Source organism: Caretta caretta, chromosome 16 (genome assembly GCF_965140235.1).
Source record: "Caretta caretta isolate rCarCar2 chromosome 16, rCarCar1.hap1, whole genome shotgun sequence".
Lineage (NCBI taxonomy): Eukaryota > Metazoa > Chordata > Testudines > Cheloniidae > Caretta > Caretta caretta.
In genome coordinates, this window is record NC_134221.1 from 15328582 (window position 1) to 15345876 (window position 17295).

Consider the following 17295-nt stretch of genomic DNA (forward strand, 5'->3'; position numbering starts at 1 on the left):
TACTCTGAAATGATGCTGATTAATAATGAGCAGTATCCAGCACTTGCCCAGGGGCTTTGCTGGCATGGGGAGACAATAACACAGCCTCTTCCCACTAGGAATAGCGCACCGCGTAATGGGAATGCTTGTGGAACTAACTACATGGTAGCAACTCAAATGGTATTAGACATAGGCTGTTTTTCATAATAGAAAGTTATTGTAACGCATCTGTAGCCCTCTTATGCGTCAATTATTGCCATGCTGCAGACTATAGCAACTTGGAATTTCAAGTTGCCAGGAGCAACAGAATCTTCTGACCCAAACCAGACTCCTACCACTTGAGCTCGAGGAGAATCTCCTTTTAGAGGTTAGCAGTATAGGGCCATGGACATAAAGATGAGTTCTGATTCTAGCTGCTAGAGGAAAATTGTGCATATACACAATAGCCAGTTCATTATACCAAGTGCCAAACAGTGGGTTTCAGTGGAATGCCTTTTCTGAAAAGTAAATATCTAGCTCTCCGTGCAGTAAGCCATCCCAAGCTGTACACTGTCTTGATTCTCCTGATTCTTTAGGTGTGTCAAAGGACACAATTTCTTCCCTCACTGGTTTTCCAACCATCCCTGCCCATTGTGCCTTAGTGTTTAAATCCAGAGTGAAGGCTGTCATTCAACCATCCAGTGGCTAGTTAGCTGACAGCTTGGGGCTAAATCAAAGAATTTGTGGCCCAATACATCTGCCTTGCACTGATCTTTCAGGAAACAGGATCATTTACCACATCAAACCAGTTATCCATCTACTCTAGAAACCAGATCAGCCAAGTAAAATACAGCAAGGCTCTGTCACATGAGGAGATACAGGCCTGCTGCACTACCCAGTGTGGAAAATACACAGTTCGCTAATGAGTGGTACGTGTTGCCCAGGTGCATTGCATGCACGGAGCTCCCATTAGCACTAACGAGCCCTATGCATTCACCCAGGGGCGACCCTGTCACAGTTCTGAATGGGGGGCTGTGGCACTAATTGGCACCTCTGAACTGGCATTTGGCCTAATTGGTTCTTAGTCCATCAAAAAGGCTTTTGTATCTTCAAAGCCCCTTTATGTGACCTGAGATCAGGTTCAATTGCAGAACCCCTGGCCCAGTTCTCACTCATGTCGTATATGATGTCTCCCATGGATCAGCGAATTCTGAAAGGCGTGTCTCTGCTGGTAATAGACGTGATGCCTCAAAGTTTAAAACAAATGCACTCTTTGAAAATCTATTCAGTGCACGTTGTGTAATGGTTGCTAATGGCTGATCTCTCTCTGGTGATGGTGCTGCCTTTAAGTGGTGGGGCTAAAAATTTCTTGAAGAAAGAGCACTATCCTGTAAGAGCCGCTGTGCCTCGAAGAGGGGATGAATTCATGACATGGGCAGGCCTGCCTGGATCTCTTGTCTCCCTGTGAATCCTATGGACAGGTTACCCCACCCAGTGGAGCAGTGCCCCTTCCAAGTCATCAAGAAATCAGACCTAAGCGACTGGGGAAAAATCAGCCCTTTACCTGTGCAATACTGTATTAATGTAAATCCCTCCTTCATACCACAATGTCCTCATCCGTATCTCGTTACCTTGGTCTGCCACTGGCCACTGCTTTGTACCATGTCTCTTTCTTTCCTTTCCCTGTAGGAAAGGAACCACAACGGAAGTCATTATTGAGCTTTAGAGCCCGTTGAGCCTGCTTTCAAGGCTGGGCACTAACCCCAAGAGCTTGGACATTTGTGTCCCTGTGTGACCACCCCGTGGTGGTATTAGGCACATCACTCTTTGTATTCCAGTAGCAGTTGGAGCCCCCCCAGCTGAGATCAAGGCCCCATGGTGCTAGGTGCTATATGTACACAGTCAGAGGCATTCCCTGCCCTGAAGACTTTACAGTCTGACTAGGCAGATGGTTCTCAGGTGGCAAGGGAGACACAGGCACAGAGAAAAATAACTTTCCTGAGGTCCCATAACAGATCATTGTAGAACCAGGACTAGAAGTCAGGTCTCCTGACTCCCAGCTCAGTGCTGTATGCAGTAGGCCTCACCATCTTGCTTCCTCCCCTACCCACACACAATAGTGCAACTGTTAGGCATTTTGGGGTGTGGGGTTTTTTGCCTTCCTCTGAAAGGCTTGGTTGTTGCCAGCTTCCGAAGAGTCATGTGGTGCAAGACTAGCTGGCAAATGATCCATTCCGGTATAACCACTCTGTGTGTTTCATTGCATCCTCTTGGTGATCTAGCCTCTGTGCCCAGTCAGGGAGCAGTGCCACTCAGTGCTGTCCTCTACCTCAGCTGGGATGTGGAAGGAGCTGCCCTGAGAGCCTGCTGAAGCTGCTCTGATTTGCTAACTCCCTTCTGTGTGTCTCTTCCAGAGAAATACATGGAGTTTGACCTGAATAACCAAGGCGAGATTGGTGAGTGACCCCTTGAGGAACACATCAGTGCTGCTGGGCCAGAAGGAGAGTGGTCTGTTGGGGCAGACACTGGGACTACAAAGCATAAAGCCAGGGTTGCTGCTACTTTTACAAACTCTATCTCCAGGTGCTGATAAAGAGACCACGGGCTGCTCCCCCCAAATCTCTTGCCTGGTCCTGTGGAACCTTACTCTGTCACTTAGCTTCTGAGAGACAGCCTCCTGTCCATGGTCTGTCTGTCTGTCTTTCTTTCTCTCTCTCTCTCTCTGAGTCTCTCCTTGCCTGCTTCAAGCATTAGACATGTGTCTGCTCTTGGTCCCAAGCTCCCCTCTTTCTCCTGGATCTCTGCTCAGCCCTCTTGCTTCTCTTTCTGTTCTGGGCTCCTTTCCTCATGGTTCTCTCTCAGTAAGTATCAGGAAGAGTCATGGATTCCTATCCAGGGTTTTGTGCTTGGATGAGCCTGCAGCGTTAAGGCTTTGTTTGGTTTGAGGTGGAAACCAAGCAAAGCTCCTAGGTTTCCACCCAAAACCAAAGCTCGCTTGTCCTTGCCTACCTCCAGACTCTCTGTAGGGGGAGAAGGGGCTGTCCCCCAGACCTCTGAAAGGTGAGGTCTAGGCTATGGAGCTGGGCCCAGTTTTCTGTTTTCACCTGCTGATATCTCCCGGCTTAAGGTTTTTAAGGAAGGCTTTTCTCACATCTGGTAGTGGTGCTATCTTGCTCTTTCCCAGGGACAGGCCCCGGCAGCTGAAAAGAGATGAGGCCAAGCCACGGTGTCCAGATCCAGACTTTTGCAATGTTCAGGATTTGGGTCCCAGGTTTTGCCTTGGGCCATCCCTGTTGCTAACTTACCCAAAGTACAGGGTATTCACTGTGTCTGTCTGTCTTGTTAGTTCCCTGCAAGCCACAGCGGCCTCTACCTCCTTTAGCTGATCCAGTGTCCCTGGTGGGCGGGGAGGAAGAAGGAGACCTGGCTCCTAACCCTGGTGCTGGTTAGGAGGAGGAAAGGAGCCTGCAGCTCATTGTTCAAGTGAGAACAATCTGAAGGAAATTGCCTCAGATTCTGCCTGAGGGTGGGGTTTTAGCACCACTTCCAAGGGGCCTGTTTGGGTCTGGCTCGGTTTCTTTAATATTGGTGCTTCTCTCTCTCCCTCCCCCCAATCTCCTCCCCTGCCACTTGCCTCCTACACTTCAGGAGAGTTGGAATCCAGAGACCCTCGTATCTACTCACAACAGGGTAGGGATGGGGAAACAGGCACAGATGCCATGATTAGCCCCAGATCATGCAGTGAGTCAGTAGCTGGGTTAGGATTAGAAGCGAGGGGTCTGATCCTATGCTGTGCCCTCAGATGGCTGCACCTCAAAAGTCAAAACCCAGTGGGAGGGGCTGCAAAGGTGGCTTTATACCACCTTAGCCCTGCGCTGCTCCAGGGCCACTGGCCTCAGCAAAAGTCAGAGCAGCCCTTAGCTGTCTAACTTGCAGCTTCCTCCCACCTTGGCACAACCTCTATGCTCAGGTTTATGGTGGGGGCTGTCTTATGTTTTACCTCAGGATAATCTCTAGTCAGTTATGGCCCCCGTACACTTCCAGAGCAATGTTGTGGGGCCGAGGCAAGAGAGAGTGGTAGATTCTAACAGGAGGCTGAATTCACTAGTGTTTGAGGCACACAAGTATAATAGTATGGATGCCACCGATACTTGTTTGGTAACTAAACGAACTTAGACATCACCCAGAGGAAAAATATCTGTAATTCTTGGTTTATGTGGTACCTTTCTGCTGCTGACTGTCAGCCCTGACTTTTGCAAGAGCAGCATGGGGCTGCAAGGGATCTCTCCTGCATTATTTTTTTATTTTATACCTTGGAAACGTGAGGCACAGTGGCCATGGTCAGCAAAAAATGGCAGCTTAGGTTTTGCTGGATCTTTTGTTTTGGATCTCGGAGCTGCCCATTGAGCATGCTTGGCTTGTAACTGAAGAGGTGAGGAGGACTGAGTTGTTAATGTAGATGTCCTGTATCCCGAAGGCTTATTAGTCACGTTCAGTGCTGCACTATCTCCCGCCGCCACCATTCCTGGCATTGGTTCTCTGGCTCTTCCTCTTGCAGATCTGATGTCTGTCAAAAGGATGATGGAGAAACTGGGGGCTCCAAAGACGCACTTAGAGCTGAAGAAGATGATCTCTGAAGTGACTGGAGGGGTTAGCGAAACCATCTCTTACCAGGACTTCGTCAACGTGATGCTTGGCAAGCGCTCCGCCGTCCTTAAATTGTGAGTGTTGGTGGTGTTTGGGGGACAGACAAAGGATGTGATGCTGGGATCTGCGCTCCACGCTTTGGAGGTTCGGGGGCCAGGTGCAGCAGGAGGCAGGGGCTGTTCTGCATGTCCCCGAGGGGCAAAGATGGAGCAAGAACACATGTGTCCTAGACAAGCTGGGAAGCCTGAATGGGGAAAAGGATGAAGAATGTCTCTGGAAGGCAATGAGCAGAACGGCATCTCAAGGATGGAAGGAGTTGGGAGTCACTGTGGCGGGAGTCGGAGTCCAGCCAGGGTGAGGGCTGAGCCTGAGGGGAGGGAGGCTGAAGTTGTGGTGGCTCCAGGCCCCCTTTGCTTTCAATCTACCTTCCAAAGTTGGACCATGTGCCAGATCCAGGGGTAGGGCTGTCCTAAGTCTGTCACCACCTCATGCTGCCAGGAATGTGCTACAGAGGTGCCTGGTGTATCTGGAAGAGGCTTTGTCCTGCATTGACATGGCAGGGTTAAAGCAGCTCCAAAGCACACAGGATGCAGTACGCTGGAGTCCTCGGCCACTTGCCTGGTTGAGCCTGTGGCCCGTCTCACAGCCCTCCTAGGTGGTGCGCCACACAGTCACAATAGGCCTATCATGGGGTGCCGCTGCAGCTCGAGTAGATGTACGCCAGCTAGCTCGATCTAGCTAGCTTGGGTGCCAATAGAAACGAAGCCACGGCACCACGCACCTCAGCACGGCTTGCCCAAGCCTGCCTGGAACCCTGGGTCATTACTCATGGGGTCAGCCCTGTACTGTAGCCCATGCTGCCGTGATTCACTGCGCCGGTAACCGAGCTAGCTAGATTGCATCTACGTGAGCTGCAGTCACGCTCTGTGATTGCAGTACAGACATAGCCTCGTAGTCAGGCTGTGGCCTGGTGTGTGTCCACACAGGTGTTCCCCAGGGACCACCCAGGTCCTATCACGCTCATGCCCCAATCTAGCTGTAACCCTAGACGGGGGTGGGGGAGGCTAGTGTAGCGATTAGATCTTTTTTGCCTCTCTCCCACCTGAGTCTGCCCGGGTTTGCAGGACAGTAGGTTCCCTCTTGCTTTCCTGTCTGAAAGGCGTCCGCACTGAACTGGGAATTCAGCGACCGTGCAGAGAAGCAGGGAGGCTCCTGTCACTTGCCTCTTTCTACAGAATGCCCCTTCCCATCTCCTCACATCCATTCCAGAGTCGCCCCTGCCTGGTGCCAAGATTTTCCTTGTTCCCTTGGCACCGGAGCGGGTGGAGGAGGCACGTTTGAAGCAGTGCATGCGGGGGAGGGGAGGCACTTCTACTGTGGTATGAGCCACTAGTGTAAGCTTCTCACAGCCTTTTGTGCCCTCCTGACGAGGGCGGTGAAAGCCCTGCTGTTGTAACAAATGGCTTCTGGGCACCAGCTTGGCTGCCCCTAGCAGTGGGGTGGAGTCTATGGGCTCCTTCCCCACCCTCCTCAATCCTCTCTGCCTTTCATGGCCACCAACCATGCTAGCACTGCTTTTGTGCTTAACCGAGATGGATAGATGGGGTCCTCTCTCCTCTGTGCCCCTCGTCCGTTTCTGAAGGATACCTCTAGTGCGACTGGCTCTCCAAAGTGGATGTTAAGGGAATCATTTTATTCCCCACACCAGCAGAACAATTGCCATTAATCTGCTGTGTATTTATGGTGAGGGAAATCTTTACCACCCCTCTCCCCTTAACTGCCCTTGGTTAGTATGTTAGTGAAGGATGTTTCTGGAGTTTTCTCCCCCAGCGATGGATTTGTTCCTAATAGTTCCGTGACTCCTACCACAAACGCTCATGGCAACCTTGGCAACCTTCTTCCCCTGCTGAAGCCTGTTTGATACTCTCCATCCTCTGCCCCAATATGACTAGTTTTAGGTAGACAGAGACAGGTCCCTTCTCAGCAGACACCCAAACAAGCATCCCATTGTCCTCAGGCCAGGGTTGAGTTTCTGCTCCAATTGTAAATGCAAAGTTCCAGTCCCAGCAAAAGCCACCAAACCAAGATAGCAGCTGCCAGCTGCTAAGTGGCTACAATTCTGAGGGAGGAATAAAGCAGTGACAGTTTAAAAAGCATTCTGGATTCTCTTTCCAGTTACAACCCCACCCAATCGGCAGTCACTCCTCCTCCTTCTCCAGCACACAGTCGCTGTGGATTGCTTGTTGTTGCTTATGAATGTGCATGCAGTGTAGTTTCCAGGGGGTGGCTAGTTATGCTGTCCAATGCACATGTCTGTAGGCATAGTGTATTAGAAGCAGTGATCTGCCATGTGTTCTCAATCAACTTCAAGTGGCTGCTTAAAGTGAACATACAAATCCCTTGCGCTCTCAGATGGGAACCAAATGGGCGACTTTGCAAGTGACATTCAAGGCACAACTTTTATGGCTGCTTCAAAAATGAGATACTGTGCCTTGTACTGTGTTGGCAATACTGCCCTCTACTGGCTACAGAGTAGTGGTGGCGATGGGGAAATAGCACAGCCATATTTTTGCAGCTTAGAGCGGATCAAGAAAAACATAAACCAGTTACTATTCTGCACATCTATAAGGCCTTGCATCTGGGGATCTCCGAGCACTTTGCTGGCATGTATTGAGCCTCACAACACTCCTGTGCAATGTAGAACATCTCTGTTTCACTGTTAGGGAAATGGATACGCGGAAGGGTGAAGACACTGCCCAAAGTATGTCAGGGGCAGAGCTAGGAATAAAACCCAGGAATCCTGACACCCAGTTTTGCATTCCAACTACTGGACTTTCTAGCATAGGAGAAAGACCTTGTTGTTTTCCAACAGATGTTGTCGATCCTGGTGATGGGTTAAACTTTCACCTGTTTTCTTAACTCATGCTTCTGACTGTTTGTTTTTTCCAGAGTCATGCTGTTTGAAGGAAAAGCCAATGAAAACATCCCAAAGCCTTCTGGCCCACCTCCAGAGAGAGATATTGCCAGTCTTCCCTGAAGGCAATAGGCTGAGAGCCAAATCTGTCAGCACCATGGTGGTCTGTAAGGAGGGTTACCTGTTTTGTTACTTTTACATTGGTCAGTCTTAGTGATAGAAACTAATCTGCCTTAGAAGAGGAATGACAAGGGAAGCCCAAGGACCCCCAGTTCACAGGTAGCTGTCTCTTTGCTGCGTCCCCTAGCCAGTTTCATCGGTAGCAAAAGTGTAAATGTGAAACCAAAAATAACTGCAACCCCACCTGTGGTTCTCAGGTGAGAAATTGCTGATTGATCTCTGTGGTCTCTAGCATGGATCTCTCTGCTAGAAAGGGCTGCCTCCTTTTGAACAGGTGGATCCTGAGCCACAATGAATCAAATGCCGAATCTGCATTCGGCACAGAGCATCCTCCAGTCACTCCCATGGGAAATTGGTATGTTCTTAACATGGCCTTGCTGCCAGTCACTACCTTGCTATCTGCGTCTCCTGAGGCTGCTGATGAGTACTGCCCTGCCACACCTTGTAACGTGCCTTCTCAGCTCTACCCTACGCCTCCATCCAGTTCCAGGATGCGCGGGATCTGGTGCCGAACTGGGATGGCTCTTTGGGGCCCTGTTTCCTTTCGTTGTTGATCAGGACTGTGGAAGAGATTTTGCTGGTGGTTACACCTTGCATGTGTCTTTTTGAACTAGGGTGCAAATCCATGAGAGTGCGGACCTGTTAAAGCCTCTGGGTGAGATCCTGGCCCTACTGAAATCAATGGGAATTTTGCCATTGACTTTCTAATGAGGCCTGGATTTCCCATTCTGTCTTGCAGTTCTAAGGCAGGCAAAATTCTCACTGACATCCACCAGTATTTTGCCTGCCCAAGGTGCACGATTTAAGCCCTAAGTGTACTTCTCAAGCTGTCTGCAGGAACATATAATTGTTTGCTTATATGGCAACTACTAAAGAATGCACAAGTAACTTAAAGAATTCCTGCATAGCTGTAACTTAAAGGAGCTCATAACAGCAGTGAGACTAAAAATAGGCAAGAATTGCCCTCCCAATCACAATCACTGGCCTCCAACCAGAAGACAACAAAAAACTTCCGTCTTTGACTATGGTGCAGGACAGAGAGCAAGCACCCCGTAGGGTCCCTCTTTGACCAAGGGGAATAAGCCCTTGCAACTGTGATCTCCTTTTTAGAAGCTAGAGAAACTATTCTGTTAAGTCATCTGTGGTAGAAGCTGTGCATCCATTGTCTGCTTATATTTATATAGTTAAAATGTAAACTTCATAATATATTGGGTTTGTTTTCCTTGTAATGTGAATAAGTGGCTGGCTTCTGAAGCTTGCAGCCTTCCTCTGCTCCACTGACTGATCCGTTCAAGTGCCTAGAATAAATCCCGTTTTAACAGCCAGTTGGAACTGGCTGTTATCTTGCACCTGAAATATTGGGGGTGGTGGGAGAATGAGCCCAGCTTTTTTGCCTTCGAATTTTACAGAAGAGGCCTGTGATGTGCTGAACCTGTAGGTCAAGGAAATGGGACTCCAGTCTGAGTCTTTAAGCTGTTCCAGAAGAACTGTGGATGAGTCTGTTTGTTCATATTGATGCCCTCAAAACCTCCTAAATTAGACATTGATCCTCCAAACATACTCCTTCCTATGTGCTTGAATTTACTCACATGCAGAGTCAGTTGATTTCAATGGGACTACTGTGCGATTAAAATTGAGCACGTGAACTTTTTTTTTTTATGGGAACAGGGATCTTTATGTCTCACTTTTGGGGGTGGGAAAGACTCCCCTGCATACCAGAACTTAGATCTAGCAGGACTGTGCTCTGGACATTGAAGTGTTCGTTGCTGTGTACTCTGTATTTACAATGCTTGGAACGTAGTTGTTTGCCCCTGGGGTTTCATTGCTTATCGTGTTTCTTCCCTCCCACTCTGGCTTTTTTTTCCTTTGTCCTTGGCAGCTTTTAACTTTTGTGGTTTTTTAAATCATGCCTTAAATAAAAACAGATACCCAATTTATTGTTTGGAACTCTAACTTGTCTTATTGCGCCTGCTAAAGGCTGCCCTTTTTAAAAAATGCCTTGCTATTCTTGTTTGTCTCAGAACGGCAATGGAGAGAGACATTGTGGGTGAGGGCAGCACAGCTCTACTTGTACAGACTGAAAATAAATCTTCTGAAACTCTGTGAAGCAAAAGTGTATTTAATGTTGCTACTCCGGAGCCTTGTCTAAACTCAAGTTGTTCCCAATAAACGAAAACTTAGTTTTTAAATCAATTTAGTTAAAAGGGTGCAAACCCCAGAATAGGCACTTAAATTACATCAGTATAAGACAGGTGAAAATCATTTAAGTCAGTAACTGATCAAATGCTTCAATGTTTGAGTTAAACAGTGCAAGGGAAGGTTTATTTTATTTTATTTTTTATAAAATCAAACATTCATGAAATAAATTTCAGGCTGCCTCCTGGCTGCTCACTTGCTTCAGTGTCACTGTTTGATGTGCACACCTGTCTGGCAGGAGCAACAAGACTCTTCTGACAGATCTTCTCCACCCTTGCTTTTACAATGGTTTGGCTAAACCATCTGGGTCTCCATAAATAATCATCCAAGCAGTGACCAAGCTTCATGGTTCCAGGAGATGGCAGGTGGATTTCTTTTCCATCATCACGGAAGGCTGAGTATGAGATGCCCTTTTGCCCCAGCATAGTGGGACGTGGGGACGAGGCCTTGCCAGCAGCCTCTCTAAAGAATGTATATGTCTCGTTGGGGCCAGTGCAAGTTCAGAATGTATTGTTCGTTTTTAAAAAGGGGGAAGGTTTACACTTGGAAGACTTTCTGACATTCTTACATGCTTCACATAATACAGTATGACATTTAATCCTTGCATCCAGGTGTGGAGTTGTGACTAGAACCTTTGTCCTTCAGCTCCCCCTGCCCGAAACAGGGTTTTACCACTCGATCTAGAGAGAAAATGTTTTAAGGGGTAGTAGTTGAAAGTGTTTTGTAGGCTCTAAAATGCCCATTAGGGTGATATAAACACATGCCCTTGTACTACCTTACAGCTGCAGCTGAACTCTCTCTGCGCTGCTTTTCCAGCCCCCCGCAGCTTAACAAGGGAGCCAAGCAGAGATGAAATCCGCCTGCTACCTTGTTCTAGTGTTGGGTGCCAGGGGAAGGGGGGCGCTTCCTGATTTGCAGTGTCGTAAGCCTCAGCTGTGCTCAGGAAGGAAGTCTCTCGCATCACTGTGTGACCGGGAGGTGGCTGTAGCCTGGACTGTTTCCCCTAGGCGCTGTACAAACCAACGGTCCCTGCCCCGCAGAGCGGACGGCTCCCCTGACCCCTTTGGCCACGCCCCTTCCCTGTCAAAGCTCCCACCCCCGGGCATTAGGCCCCGCCCCCCCCACCTTAAACCTCTATCTAGGCTTCTTTCTCCCCGCGCCAGAGGCGCTACCATAGAGCGCTGCGGCGAGAGCGGCTCTTTCGGCTTGATGGCCGCCGGAAGCGGAAACGCCCGCTCAGGTCCCTGCGCAGCGCGGGGGCGGGGAGGAGGCGCGGAGCGGTTGGCGCCCGCGCTGAGCCGGAGCCATGGGGGACGATATGGACGTGGTCCCCGAGCGGGAGATGAAGGTGCGGGAGGGCTGGCGGGTTTGGGGGCCCGGTGCGGAGCATTGGGGCTGCGGGAGGACGCCTGGTGGGGGCCTGGTGGGCCCTGGGGCGGGAGGGGCTCGACCCCTGCGTTGGGCCCCAAGGGGGTTGTAGGAGGGAGTTGCTGGGGTGGGGGGGAGAGGGGAGCCTGTGTTCCGGGGTGCGGAGCTACGCGGGGGGAGGGAGCTGGGGTGGGGGGGCTGTGTTCCGGGGGCGGGGAGCTGGGGTGGGGGGATTGTTAGGGTGGACGGGGGGGGCGGGGAGCTGGGGTGGGGGGGTTGTTAGGGTGGACGGGGGGGCGGGGAGCTGGGGGTGGGGAGCTGGGGTGGGGTGGTGGCAGCCCGTCACCCAGCCCAGCAGCTGTCCGCTCTTCCAGTGTTCAGACGTATCCTCTTCATCGGCCCCAGTCATCCTCCTCTCCCCTATATAGGGGGAGCCCTGGAACTGGGACCCCAGGTTGTCGGGGTCCATGTTACTCACTGGACCAAGGCGAGCGCCACGCATGGGGCGGCCTGGGCGGCTGGTTCTCTTTCCAGGCAGGAGCTAAGCCAGCTTCTCTCATAGAGCTTGGTAGCAAGGCTGGTTATTTAGTTGACACATTGCTGCATATGGCAGGATGCAGTTGCTTCCTCAGTTTTCCATGCCCAGCGGTATCGAGTTAGACACCTGTATCTATATTTAAGCACTTTACTAAGTGCCTAAGGGAAGGGGACACCTAAATAAGTGGCCTGATATTTTTTGCAGGGGTGTGGGGCACCCACAAGTGCCTTTTACATCAGCAGGTGCTGGGGCAGTAGTTCTCAGACTTTTGTACTGGTGACCCCTTTCACACAGCAAGCCTTTGAGTGCAATCCCTCCAATATAAAGTAAAAACACTTTTTAATATATTTAACACCATTGTAAATGCTGGATGCGAAGTGGGGTTTGGGGTGGAGGCTGACAACTTGTGACCCCCCCCGTGTAATAACCTTGCGACCTCCTGAGGGGTCCCAACCCCCAGTTTGGAGAGCCCCTGTGCTAGGGTGACCAGATAGCAAGTGTGAAAAATTAGAACAGGGTGAAAATAGGTGGCTATATAAGACAAAGCCCTGAATAGTGGAACTGTTCCTATAAAATCAGGACATCTGGTCACCCTAGTGAGTGGTCAGTATCCTCCCTCTCCCAGTCAGGCAGTTAGTTTAGGTGCCTAACGTTAGGCACCACCATTATATTTTAAAACATTGGTTTGTGTGTTTTTGTGTCAACCTATTTGAGAGTGAGACTGGAATCCTAAACAGAACCTATGTTTTCTGCATAGTCGTAATGTTACCATTAAGTTCTCTGTCCAATCAATCAGCACTTATATGTAGCTTTTAAATGTTATGGTTTGTAATCACCTTTTTTCCTATTTTTCTGTTTCGTGTGATGCAGAAGCCCAATGCAAACAATAGGGGTGTGTGTGTGTGATTACACGCAAACTACTGCCAAATGCACGAAGTAAACATTCAAGGGGGAGAAGGCGGGGGATTTTTTTCCTACTCTTTTGGGTATAGTTATCTTAAGTGTTACTACAATAGCAGGTAAAAATATGTTCAGACACGTATACCACTCTTAAGTTGAGTGTCCCCTAACTGTCACTCTGACTCTACTAGCCATGACGCACAGGTTTTTTTCAAATTGAAGATTTGTGCTACCTTCTAGGAAAGTCTTCATGTTCTCCAAATGCTGCCAATTAGTGCCAAGTATATTAAGGATTATCAAACTTTGGAAAAAAAAATATGCCTGTCAGGAATTAAAATGGTGACTTCCTAATTTCTTTTGTAAACAGTGAAAAGAAGTGGTCCATTTTAGGACACCTGATAGAAAAATACTTTTAAAAAGATGCTTGAAAATAACTTGGCGCTCAAGCTGCAAAGTAGATAAAGTGAAGAAGAAATGATTTAATAGACCTCTCTGAGAGAGATTTCAATATCCTGTTGAAAAGGCACTTGTTACTGTTTGTGGTTAAAGTGTTTCATGAGATTAATAACAGCCTTTCCTATTCTGCATTACTTATCTCACTAATACCAAATGTGCTGAGTGAAGTCCCTGGCCCATCTGTTTATAGATAATTCATGGAACTATCACTCTCTGTATATTTTAAAAAATCTGGAAGTGATTGTAACAAATGATTTTACCTTGGGTCAGTTTTAGGGTCAATATTTTTGTCGTTGTGGTCTGTAAACTGTTCAAAATCATTTTCAGGAGCTCGTGGTTTGGCAACCATGTGGGAAGTAACAATTGAGAGGCTGTATGTATAGTAGTGGGAAAGTGTAAAGTGCTTTTTAATGAGTTCAGTTTCTCCAGGTGTAAGTGAAACTCAGTTTTCTGTCCCCTTCCCTGCCCCACATATATACAACTAAAATTGCTTTTTAACTCTATTTTATGACAGGATTTTCAGTTCAGAGCGTTGAAGAAAGTCCGAATATTTGATGCTCCTGACGAACTCCCTAAAGAACGTTCCAGTCTCCTTGCCATCTCGAACAAATATGGGCTAGTCTTTGCTGGTGGAGCAACTGGCCTGCAGATCTTTCACACTAAAAACCTTCTCATTCAGAATCAAGCAGGAGAAGATCGCAATAAAATTGGTAAGCTATTTTTAAATTATTGCTGTACAGTGAAGAGAGCTGCATTTGGAAGGTCTATGACATAGTTGATTAGTCTACTCGTGCCACATTCCATTTGATACAGGCCTGGCTGTGGCGATCCATGAATTTGTGACTACCAGGCTTCACTATTTGAATTTGTTATATTTAGGAACGAGGCAACATATGCTGATGCAACTCCAGCTGATACAAGATGCAGCAGTTGTCCACTTTGCAATATAAATTGCTGGGAACATGTTATCAGGATACCGTACTCTCCGCACGGGCTCCCCAGTGAATAAATTCCTGTTCAGTTTTTCCCTCCTGATATTCAAAGTCCTCCATGGGATTGACTTTAGCTTCTGGAGAGAATGGTGTTTTGTGCACAACCATGATCTCCTGTGACAGCTGCAGTCAATCAGGACAATAGTGAACCTGTGAACTCACTTAGGGAGGCTTGTGAGAGCAGGAGATAGAATTTTCACAGGAGCTCAACCTAGATTGTGGAACTCTCTCCAGTAAAAGAGGTGAGTCATCACAAAACTACCACTTTCAGACCTCAGTGCAAAAGTAATTTCTTCAATTTAATTTTCCCTCAGTAACTTCTTCATAAATTACCTAACACACCCTCTTGCTCATGTAAACAAACCTATAAATTCATCAAGCTGTTTTTCCTTAGGGGTGGTTGTTAGTATCTGAATGTCTCCCAAGTAATTAAAAGTACAATCGTGGTGTGTGCCATATAAGTATGTTCTTTCACCTGAGAAGCGTTACCAGACTCCTAGCTCTGACAGTTGATATTCACAGGAATTTAGGAGTTGCCTGGCTATATCAAATCAAATCATCCATCTGATCCAGTATCTGGTCTCTGATAAAGGTCAGGACTGGATGCTGTAAGGAATATTGTCTTCCTCTCATTTCTGTGATTCTGATGCCATATCTTAGCCTCAAAAGTAATGAGACCTGCTGGGATATTATCCATCAAATTTAAAAAAAAATTGTCATGAGTTCGATTTGATCTGTGCTATCTGACCCTTCCAGTAATTTGTGTATTAAAATTTACAACCAAGTAGATGTAAGTCTCAGCCTCTTCAGTTTTAGGGCAATCCACATGCCAAGATCCAGAACAAGGAAATTCCTCAAAAACCTGTAATGAGAAATGTCCCTCTTCAAGATAGTTAAGCATCCAAAAAATTATTCAGACTTGACTTATGGAAAGTGGAGTACATGTCTTTACGCATCTTTTAGAATTAGTCTGCAGTGTTTAGCTTTACATGAATGCACTTTAGGTTACCAGGTGGCATCTGTATTTACTTTTCTTAATAATTCTGCTTAAAGTGACTCACTTACTTTTGACTGTTTTCTAATAGTGACCGCTCCATACTTCCCTCTTCCGTTTCCTTTTGTTTTTAAGTTGAAAATGTTCAAAGTATATTGGTTCCTATGAAGTTTCCTGTGCATCACCTGGCTCTGAGCTGTGATAACCTCACACTGTCTGTCTGCATGACATCCAGTGAGTTTGGTTCCTTCATTGGCTTTTTTGATGTCCGCATGTTCTCAAATCAGGTAAGGTACATACAAACAGATGTTCAAATTTCACCTTGAAAGGGAGCATTTGATGGCAGAAAGGGGATATCTCAAATTGTTTTCCTGCGTGTCCACAGTAGAGTATGCTTTGTAGGCAAAGAACTGTGAGGTTTATTCAATAACTTTTCAATTAAAATCTGCTTTAGTTTCCCCATCTGTAAAATGAGGTTATTCGCCTACCTCATAGGGCTGTTGTGAGGATCTCACAACTGATGTTTAAACAGCCCTGTGAATAAGAAAAGTGCCAAATATTAATAGCCCCACCTCTGACTTGGAATGTGGTAATTCAAACTCCTGCTTGTATGCTAGCCCTGTCTGCTGTGCTAAGCAGTGTTTGTGATTGTGTGTCTGTTTGCTATTGCATAGCTGTAACTTCTCTCTGAATAAGGAACACGTTGAAAGAAAAGATGAAATCGTTATCCAGAAAAAATTCTACTGCAGTAGTGTTAGAAAATGACTTATTTTGGCCTTGTTCAATTATTCCACATGACATTTTGTATAGTTTACTGCTTGCTTTGCATCAAGTATCATGGGCTTGCATGTTAGAGTGCTGAAGACTGAACTTTAGTATTGAATGTGAGCCCCCAGTACAGGGAGCAGTATTTCCACAGCTGCTCTACTGGCATTATCAGGTTGTTTAGGTCCAAATATAGATTTAAAAAAAAACCCTAAAACCCCCCAATTATTGAATGCCAAAAACAATGACAATATTTGATCTTGTGCAGTGCTGAACATACTTAAACAAATATTAATCCGTTTGCAGTGACATTTTTATATTCTGGCTAAACAATGTGCTCATACGTTCACACATTCCCCTCATTGTTCGCAACCCAGCCATTGCAACACTATAGAATAGGAAAGGGAAACAGACAAGAAATCAACAGTGAAACTAATTCTCTCCCTCCTCTTCCCCCCCTCCCTCCCAATTAACCTATATGGTGAAAAAATAAACTCAATATTTAAAATTTTTAGTAATCTGGAGAAATTAACATGACACAAGGAAAGAATTTTTAAATAAATACATAACTTTTAACCTAAACATGTCACTTTAACTTGCATTAAATCTTGGTTTGTGTGCTGTAGCAGTCAGTGTTTTTTCCTACATCACAATTGTTACAGTACAGCAAGGCCAAATAGTTATGGATTATGAGTTTGGGAGAACTTGTTTGCACACTGAATTTATGGGCTGAGGCATTCATTTATTTTCTCTTAAAAGGCTAAACAGCAGAAACGTCCATTTGCTTATCATAAACTGGCCAAAGACTCAGGCAGCATGGCAATGGTCTGTGATCTGAAGTGGAACCCTGCTAGCCCCTCCATGGTCGCTGTCTGTCTGTCCGATGGTAGTATCTCTGTCCTGCAGGTCACAGAGTCTGTGAAAGTGTATGCCACTCTTCCATCCTCGGTGGCTGTTACATCAGGTGGGTGACCCAGCTCTGACTTAATGATAATTTGTAAAGATGGAAGATGCTGTAAAGAGTGTGGAAGTGTAGATGTCACTAGAGAGACAAGCGTATTTGCCTTTACAGCAATTTTAAAATCTTCTCCTGGGGAGCAAATGGAGTTAAACTTAAATAGAACTTAATTATATTCCAATAACGGTTTTCTAAATTTTTTTTCATGATCTTCTTTGAGCAGCCCACTTTGAGAATTAGAGCTAAATGTTTCTGACAAAAGATTACATTGTATCAGGCCCTCAATATCGCTTGAGGGAAAGGCGCAGTATTGCAGGTAAAATAGAATTGTTTCCCTGCATTTTTCAGTTTCATCAGTGCTTGAGGAACTTTGTCTTCTGTGATGTGGCATGCAAGCAAGCAGAATTGGTGTTTTGCAAGCATTCTCCA

At 46.8% G+C, this 17295-nt stretch overlaps 2 protein-coding genes across 8 annotated transcripts in view; both read left to right on the plus strand.

Annotated features, from left to right (window-relative positions):
* The window catches only part of AIF1L (allograft inflammatory factor 1 like), a 158765-nt gene extending 149133 nt beyond the window's left edge, over positions 1-9632 (plus strand). For 2 of the 3 annotated variants that reach the window (XM_048823078.2, XM_048823082.2), the window contains 3 exons: positions 2373-2414; positions 4517-4679; positions 7555-9632. In XM_048823078.2, coding sequence (XP_048679035.1) covers positions 2373-2414; positions 4517-4679; positions 7555-7642 — 293 coding nt within the window. In that variant the 3' untranslated portion in view covers positions 7643-9632. The remainder of the gene's footprint in view (positions 1-2372; positions 2415-4516; positions 4680-7554) is intronic. The other variant, XM_048823079.2, reaches the window with a different exon arrangement.
* A 1460-nt stretch (positions 9633-11092) lies between these two features.
* The window catches only part of NUP214 (nucleoporin 214), an 81969-nt gene continuing 75766 nt past the window's right edge, over positions 11093-17295 (plus strand). For 2 of the 5 annotated variants that reach the window (XM_048822634.2, XM_048822632.2), the window contains exons 1-4: positions 11094-11243; positions 13672-13867; positions 15279-15430; positions 16668-16872. In XM_048822634.2, the coding sequence (XP_048678591.2) occupies positions 11202-11243; positions 13672-13867; positions 15279-15430; positions 16668-16872 (595 nt within the window). In that variant the 5' untranslated portion in view covers positions 11094-11201. Of the gene's footprint in view, positions 11244-13671; positions 13868-15278; positions 15431-16667; positions 16873-17295 lie in introns of those variants that run through there. The other 3 variants (XM_048822635.2, XM_048822631.2, XM_075120333.1) reach the window with 3 other exon arrangements.